At 45.8% G+C, this 9,042-nt stretch overlaps 1 protein-coding gene across 3 annotated transcripts in view; it reads left to right on the plus strand.

Annotated features, from left to right (window-relative positions):
* The window catches only part of LOC119965773 (palmitoyltransferase ZDHHC3), a 45,850-nt gene extending 38,151 nt beyond the window's left edge, over positions 1–7,699 (plus strand). For 2 of the 3 annotated variants that reach the window (XM_038796586.1, XM_038796585.1), the window contains exon 7: positions 6,430–7,699. In XM_038796586.1, coding sequence (XP_038652514.1) covers positions 6,430–6,642 — 213 coding nt within the window. In that variant the 3' untranslated portion in view covers positions 6,643–7,699. Of the gene's footprint in view, positions 1–3,622; positions 3,690–6,429 lie in introns of all 3 variants that reach the window. The other variant, XM_038796588.1, reaches the window with a different exon arrangement.
* Positions 7,700–9,042: the final 1,343 nt, after the last annotated feature.

A 9,042-nucleotide genomic window follows, 5' to 3' on the forward strand; every position in this document is an offset into this window, starting at 1 on the left:
TGGATCCAATGGTCTGGAATCTTCTCTGCTTTAAAAGCCCCCTTGAGCCTCACTTCCCACTGATTCTGATTCTTTATCTCTCGCTCCAAGGCTTCCCTGTTGGTTTTCACTTGTGATGCTCTGTCCGTATATACAAGTTATTGTACTAGCCAGATCGCATAGTGAGAGGTTGCAGAAGTTGATCATTTTACTCTGGAGGGAGCTGACCAAATAGAAATATTCAGGATCCTGAAGGACAGAGGCAAGTTAATCATTAAAATGTTTAACGTCCCAGATTCTGCAAACTTTAATGAGCGCGATGGTGTCAGCAGTAACTTGCACCTTAGAGGGCAATGGGAAATGACATCAATAGATAAATCTATTGATTTTAAAAGCACACCAAAGCTTTTTGCTGTCGCTGTCCTTGTAACATCTGATTAATTTTTGATAGCAAGAAGGGGGTGAATATTTATTTAGTGTAGTGTGTGCATGCAATGAACTGAAAAATAGAGACTTGCACTTATATAGCACCTTTTCCTGACCACAGGATATCCCAAAGCATTTTTCAAGTGTAGTCATTGTTGCAATGTTGGAATTTCAGCAGCTAATCTCCACACAGCAAGCTCTCCCAAATGGCAACATTAATATGTCCAGATAATCTCCTTTAGTGACATTGATTAAGGGATAAATATTGACCAGGCTTTTTTTCACAACAGTGACCATGGGATCTTTCACATCGACCTGAGAGGGCAGGGTTTAACGTTCAAAATACAGTGCAGCACCCCCTCAGCATAGCGCTAGAGTGCCAGCCTAGATTTTGTGCTTAAATTCAGGATGGGAATTGAACCCACAACCATGTGACTCCGAGGCGAGAGTGCGATCCAATGAGCCACAGGTGTTGGAAGCTGATGTGCATTAGTAAATGGAAGAGAGCTGGATAATTACTTTGTGAAAAAGTGATCAGATGTGTATTGGAGGTGCCATGGACTATGAGACACTCACGCCGACCAGATTAGCGGAAACCTTTTCAGCCTACCTCCTGCAAGGGAGGATGGGACCCAGCAGGGCAGCTGATGGGATTGTGTCAATTTTAGTGACCAAGAGGTCCATGAGCTCCTCACCCTTTCTTGTTGGAGGCGAGGATGGAGGAGACAAGAGTGGGACAGTGTTAGCACTGCTGCCCCACAGTGCCAGGGATCCGGGTTCGATTCCAGCCTCCGGCGACTGTGTGTGGAGTTTGCACATTCTCCCCGTGACTGCATGGGTTAGCTCGGGTGCTCCGGTTTCTTCCTGCAGTCCAAATATGTGCAGGTTAGGCGGAGTGTTCAGGGATGTGCAAGTTAGGTGGGGTTAGGGTATTATGGGGATAGGGCAGGGGAGTTGGGTACATTGTTCTTTCAGGGGGTCGGTACGGACTGGATGGGCCTCCTGCACTTTAGGGATTCCATTGTTCTACGGACTGTGTGTGAGAGAGGGGCCTGAGTAGATCGTTTGCAGCAGAGAAAAGAAGCTGGGTGTTTTCTTTGTTTCCGAGGATGATCCTGGACGAGTGGGCAATTTAGGGCAGAGAAGAGGAGGACCCAATAGTGTTTTAAATGGATCGAACAATGGATGGCTAAAGTGGATGTTCACCATATTCTTTCAAGTTTGCACCCCTTGGACTTAAGGGAGCAGAGAAAAGGGGCACAATTTTAATCATTTATGTTCGAGGAAGTAATTCAGTGGAAATCTTAGCATTGCACACTCTGACCAATTTGCTGAAGATGTCCTTGGCCCACCTGCCATTTACAGTGGGCCCATTCCTATTGAAAGAGATGACATTTATTGTTCTAAAATTCCTCAGGTTCAGGGTAAATTTGGAACAGGTGTTCAAAAGTGCTCTTACCAGGTAGATGTGAGAACCTGGCAGCTCTACAAGGAGATTTGAAGCTAATTGGCAAAAGGTGGAGAGGGGAGATTAGGAGGATTTTTCTGTTTCACATGGTGAGCTCCAACAGTAACTGGCAAAGAGGAATTGGATGTACCTGTTTAATAAGGAGTAATCTGCAGGGCCATGCAACAACAGCAGGGGTGTGAGACTTGCACAGCTCTTTCAAAAGAGATGGATTCAGCACAATGGGCTGAATGGTCTCCTGTGTGATTTTAGGTGAGGTGACGGAATGGTTGATGTAACTGAAGGAGCAGAGTAGTGGTGGGCAGCCTGCAGCCGGGGTCCACATGCGGCCCATCTGGGTTCTGAGTGTGTCCCACCAGACATTTGTTGACCGTTGCCCACGCGCAGGGTTGCCACATTCCGCTGGTTTCCATCTGCGGAGATTTTTTTCCCGACCAGTATGACTGAATTGATCTGTGCGTAAAGCGAGGGCGGGTGAGGTGAGTGCTGATTGCTCACAACATTGACTGTGCAAGAGCCGTGCTCACTCTGCGTCCAATCAAGCATAAATATTTTTGTTTTTACCTCCCGCTAGTTAAAGGTTCAAGAATGAGAGCGCACAGATTGGCCAAAGAAGCAATGGCGAGATGAGGGAAAGTTTATTTGTTCATGCAGTGAGTGATTAAGATTTGAATGATGGGCCAAGGGGCGCATGGTAGCTCAGTGATTTCTCCCCGTGTTAGCACTGTTGCTTCACAGCTCCAGGGTCCCAGGTTCAATTGCCGGCTTGGATCACTGGCTGTGCGGAGCATAGGTTTTCTCTGGGTGTTCCGGTTTCCTCCCACAAGTCCCGAAAGATGCGCTGTTCGGTAATTTGCTCATTCTCCCTCCGTGTACCCGAACAGGTACCGGAATGTGGAGACTAGGGGCTTTTCACAGTAACTTCATTGCAGTGTTAATGTAAGCCTACTTGCGACAATAAATATTATTTTGTAAACAAAAGTGGCCCTTTTTCGGTGCTGCAGTGATTCTGCATTCAAAATCGGGAAGGTTCTAAACAGAGAAGGAGAGTTGCTGTTCCTGTTGGCGGAATGGTCGAAAACACTGATGTGTTGGATGGTCGTAAAAGAACCAACGGCGATATGAGGAGAAACATTTTTACCTGGCAAGTGGTTATGTTTTGGATTATGCTGCCTGCAAGCGTGCTGGACATTCCACGCCCTTACTACTCTGAGTAAAGAACCTGCTTTAGATTGGTTTCACAGGTCGGCGCAACATCGAGGGCCGAAGGGCCTGTACTGCGCTGTAATGTTCTATTGTCTATTTGAAGTTGACAGTTCTATTAATAAGTAAACAATTCTGCATTTTGTATCACTCGATGGAAATATTCGGCGTGTATTAAATGTATTTCATCTTGTTCATGGTTAATGAACAAGCCCCAATTTTAACTTTGCGGCCCACTGAGATGAAGGAGGACCACTCCTGCGGCCCCCTCGCCAGCCTAGGTTGTCCATCACTGGAGCAGGGAGTGAAGGAAAGCACTTTCGGTGAGCTGTTAGCCGTGCTGATAAAGAATAGGAAACATTGGACCAGTCTTAATGGATTTATTGCTCATTTACACTGACCTTTAATGCTGATGCATAATCTAACCATCACTTTGATAGTGTCAGCCCAACTGAATAAAAACTGTTGTCTCTGTTTCTCACCTATTCCTTGTTTTCTCCTCTTTAACTAACTCTGACTTTTTTTTCTTGTCTTCTAACAATGCAGCCTTTCACGGGAATAGCGATGGTATCTGCACAAAACCTTTACTGATATTTGACCTTTAATGATCCAGGTATATGTCCTACATATGTGAAATATCCATCTGAATCATTTAATTACGTGTTCCTTGTCCTGTGGAGTTGGGTTGTCCTTGACATAATAATCACAGAGCGAACTGGGGCTTCCTGACTCTCAGTTTTTAAAGACCCAACGTCCTTGCTGCAAAATGTGGAGGTGTGTCCACATCTCGGATGTTTGCCGGAAGGAACCATTATTTAGTAGGCTGGAGAAGTGCATCAGTGAGAATTAACCTCCTCTCAAGTGTATATTCCAGTGTTCCAATTCAATTTTACAGAAATCCCAAACCAGGAGGAAAAGGCCGTGGTAACTTGTTTATTCTGTTTTTTCAGTTTTGAGGTGGGTATGAAGTGGATCTATGAAGTATTGTAAGAGGATACCAATGTTTCAGATTCAAGACATTAAGGAACTTGAGTGACAGGGAAACAGCCAGTGAGTAGAATGAGTCAGCATGAACTGGATGGACCAAATGGCCTCCTTGCGTGCTGTGACCATTCTATGGTTCTACAAATTGAAACAAGCACTTTCCTCTCATTTAAGCCTTTCACTACGGATTCTCAGACATTAAAACATTACTGCCAATAGTTAAGATTGGTAAATCTAAAGAAATTGTTCCCTTTAAGAACTGGGTACGATTCTCCCCTCCTGCGTTGTGCCCGGTGCACCTCCCTTTATTCCTGGAGAATAGCGGGAGAGTCCCCTAGACTGGTCTTTAAACTCATTCATGTATGTTCAGCCCGTTCTGTCGCCTCCCAGGAATCCCCCCGTCTGCCGGAGCAGCATGAGGCCAGCGGGAATCACGCCCGGTTTCCAAAAGTGGAGATGATAGGGATGCCGGGGGGCAGGGGTGGACTTGGAGGCCATAGGGCACCAGGATAGTTGGGGACAGGGCAGGGCCATTGTGTGAGGGGACACTGCCATGGGGTTGGGCTGAGAGGGTTCTTGACCGTGAATGGGGGGGGAAGAAATAAATGAGGGGGGTGGCCTGAAGGGGAGAAAGGGAGTTCTGAAGGATTCGTAGGGGAGCCTTAAAGTGGGCCCTGGAGACCTCCATGTTGGGTTTTCGTTCACTTTGGGGGGGGGGGTTGGGATGTCTTGATGCAGGCAAGAATGTATTAGGTTGGGTGGGGGCAGGTCACCCTCATGTCTGTATGGTGGGTTTACCCATTCCTTTAGCAATGGGGGGGGGGGGGGGGGGGGGGGGAGGATGCCTCCAGAGTCGTGGGTTGGGGGTGTTTTCCATGTTTGTGGGGAGTCGGGGTGTCCGTTGCTTTGGGGTTGAGGAAGGAGGATCTTCAACACTTGAGAAACCGGTCTTGCTGCCCCCTGAGTGGGGACCAAGTGTGGGATAATTCAGTGAGAAGCTCCCCAAGCTCCAAATGTGGGGGTGGATTGCGATGGGAAGATCCGGCGGGATTCTCACTGGTTTTCCTGCCTGAAATAACACTTTGTCGCTTTTATGGAGGACCACCCCCATAATGTTAATATGTGCAAATAGGTTTATTTTTCAATATAAAACTGACCTATTCTAGCAGATTAAATGAATGAGTAATTTAAAGCTAGTTGGCCTGAGATTGAGTGCATCAGTTTATTGTGGGGGCCCACAACTGTTGATATTCTTAATGCAGTGAAATATTTACTCCAGCATAGAGATATGTCTATTTGAATAATAAGGGACAGAGAAAGAAGGGCTTGGCTTTCTCTTGTCTGTCAGTGAAAATAGAATAAAACTCCTCTGAAAAGCTCTAGGATATTCCCATGGAAATGTTTGAAACCTTCCACCACAAAGATCATTGACACATTTCAAAATTTCCAAAGGTTCTTCAGATGATTAAAATCCTTCTGTGGTGGGTTCCCGTTTATAATCTAATGAAGGAATTTTCTCATAACGAATAGTCGCTTGGTGGTATTGCTGAGAAGAGGACCACCCTCATTGGGACCGATGCAAGAATATCAAATTTCAAAGGGAGCAATGACTTACACTCATAGTGGGGGCAGCACAGTAGCACAAGTGATTAGCACTGTGGCTTCACAGCGCCAGGATCCCAGGTTCGATTTCCTGCTGGGTCACTGTCTGTGCAGAGTCTGCACGTTCTCCCCCTGTCTGCGTGGGTTTCCTCCGGGTGCTCCGGTTTCCTCCCACAGTCCAAAGACGTGCAGGTTAGGTGGATTGGCCATGCTAAATTGCCCTTAGTGACCAAAAAATGTTAGGAGGGGTTATTGGGATAGGGCTTAAGTGGGCCGTTGCAGACTCGATGGGCCGAATAGCCTCCTTCTGCACTGTACTATAATCCTACAGTGACGAAGAAGGCCATTCGGCCCATCGAGTCTGCATCAACCCTCTGAAGGAACACCCTACCTAGGCCCACTCCCTCACCCTTTAACCCAACCTAACCTGCACATCTTTGGAATGTGGGAGAAAACCCAGAGGAAACCCAAATGGAAAATGGAAGAATGAGCAAACTTCACATGGATAGTCACCCAAGGCTGGAATCGAACATGGTTCCGTGATGCTGTGTGGCAGCCGTGCTAACCACTGTGCTGCCATGCCACCCCTCACTGCATGAAGTCTAATCGGTATGCTTTTCTCGTGCGATATAAATTGTTGTTTCCTTTGAAATTTGGCATTCTTGCATCTGTCCTAATGAACCGTGATTTATCTTCTGGTGGTTATTATTGACGTTTGAACTGATTTCACTGCAGCCGTTACATTGTGTTGCCGTAATTGTTTCCAGGGCATTGAGCGACTCAAAAATACAACGCCCACCTGGGAGAAGAAACTGGGATGGGAAGGAATGAAGGCAGCGTTTGATGGGAACTTCTCCTTGAGCTGGTTCAACCCGTTGTCTGGTCTCCAATGCAAGACGATGGACCAGGGAGTTAATACAAATGACTTAGAAATGATAAAGGAAGATGTCACGGAAGCATTGACTGAGCAGCAATACTGAGGCGCTATTTAAATGCTGCACTTGCTCTCGAACAGGGTGAAAGGCTTTGTCAATTTGCTGAACACATTTTTAAAATCAAAATCGCTCATGGGACCAGTGGCAGATTCCAACGGAGTGACGTGTGTAAATGCAGCTAATGAGAAATGCATTCCGTATGTCTGGGCATCATTATTGAGTCCTATTCAGTGTTGATAAAATGTCTATTGTTCTCCAGCAAAACAAATATACTTGGGGGCGGGGCGTTTGACAAATAACATTGGGAGCTGTTGGCTTGTAAAATGTTTCTGTATTATTTGTGTGGAGTTTTGTAAAAATATCATTTGAACCTGCATTCTCTCCTCCTGTGGGAAGCAAGTTTGGATCGGACAGACGGGCAAATGTGCTCTGTGATCTCCAGTGTCACTGTGCTCATGGGTTCAGCCACTTTTGCTGAATTATTGAGGGCTTTGTGCCTAAGCTCTACCGAGCGCTGCAGTCGAGGACCCAGCTAGTTAGTTAGTCCACGTTGCTTGCAAAACTTTAATCCCTTCTTCTTTCGCAGCGTTCATTCCCAGTAGCGAATGGGTTTGTACCAAAGTGCTCTGCGAGACTTTGCACTTTCCCATCAAATGTGCACCGAGCACCATGATTCTGATGGTTAACCTTAAAAGCGGCTTTACCAAAACAATCCCCACGGAGACCATGTAAAGAGAAGTTGAAACTACCAGTTATTAGCTGAAAGGATCAAGCTTTCCATGTTTTAAAGGAACTTTTCCTGCATCAATGACCAAAGGCACAACACCGATCAATTAAACCTAAGTTTCTTTTTGTGGGCAACTTGTGCTTTAAACAATTGAGCAAAATTTGCCCCTTTCGAGTCCTCGTGACAACTGAAAGTTCCAATTTTGTTACATTACTCCGTGTCTTAAGTTGACATTCATTTCTCGTGGAACCAATTCAAAGTATTTCATGCTTCTAACGGTATAATAAAGTGGACCGTATGCAATTGTATGTTTTGTGTAACCCAAATGTATGTCTGCACCTTGTATAAATTAAACAACATCCTTTTTTATTTAAAGAAGAGTTGGCCACGATGCATTTGTTCAGGCGAGTATTCAAGAATAAACCTTTTGCAGGTTGGTGCTCGCATTGACGAGGTTGCTGAGGTTCACCTTTTCAAACCTTGTTATAGTCTGTTACCAGAAAACAACTAACTTGATTCTCACCACATTTTTTATTCACACCTGGAGGATTTGAGGGGCGGTACAATGGTTAGCATTGCTGCCTCACAGCGTCAGGGATCCGGGTTCAATTCCGGCCTTGGATGACTGTGTGGAGTTTGCACGTTCTCCCCGTGTCTGCGTGGGTTTCCTCCAGGTGCTCCGGTTTCCTCCCGCAAAGATGTGCAGGTAAGGTGGGGGCCATGCTGAATTGCCCCATTGTGTCCAAAGGTTTGGGGGGGGGGGGTTACAGGGATAAGGCAGGGGAGTGGGCCTAGGTGGGATGCTCTTTCGGAGGGGCGGTGTAGGCTTGATGGGCCGAATGGCCTCCTTCTGCACTGTAGGGATTCTATGATAAAGCCTCTATAATTAATCAGCGAAACGTTTTCAGTTCAGCCCTGGTCAGATCACATCTGCAGTACTGTGCCCAGTTTCAGACTGCTGCACCTGAGATGGGATCATTTGAACTTGGAGGGAATGTAGATTTACCAGAATGACACCTGAACTCCACGGGTCAGGCTATGGGGAGAAATTGTATCAGGGAGGTCTCTTAATGCAGTGAGTAGTGTCCTTACCTCTGGGCCAAAGGCTAACAGCTCTGGGATCAAGTCCCACTTCAGACCTTGGCCATGGTGGATACATTTGTAACACGGCCAAACACATTGATTATCAGCCTGTAAATCCATCCAATACATCTAACGTATTTGCCAAGCACTGTCATGGATCAATCCAATGGAAGTCCATATTTTGCAATGTTCTTGTAGGGCCTAAAGGAGAAGTACCAGGAGGAGAAATGTATTTCCTGGGTGTTAGACGGTTCAGGTGCGTTTTAATCAAAGTTTTCAAGGCTTTAAAGATGAGAAGAAGCTGTTTGGGGAGTCTAATGCATAAAGCCCGACCTTTCAGAAGTGAAATTGCAAAACACACAAAGGGTGGTAGAAATTTGAATTTTTTTTTCGCAAGTAGCAACTGATACCAGATCAATTGTTCATTTCAAATCTGAGATTGACCACTTTTTGGTAAGATAATGTTATGGGACAGGTTTAGAGAACCCCAAAGTCTATCATGGAGTTCACCTGACCCACAACTTTTAATAGATTGTGGTACGGGGTGCACACAGCCCACTCTACAGATGTGGTACAGCAGAAGTGGAAAAGTTTTTTTTAAAGCAAAACAATGTTTATTCTATGAACTCAAGTTA

Source organism: Scyliorhinus canicula, chromosome 5, assembly GCF_902713615.1.
Source record: "Scyliorhinus canicula chromosome 5, sScyCan1.1, whole genome shotgun sequence".
NCBI classification, from domain to species: Eukaryota; Metazoa; Chordata; class Chondrichthyes; order Carcharhiniformes; family Scyliorhinidae; genus Scyliorhinus; species Scyliorhinus canicula.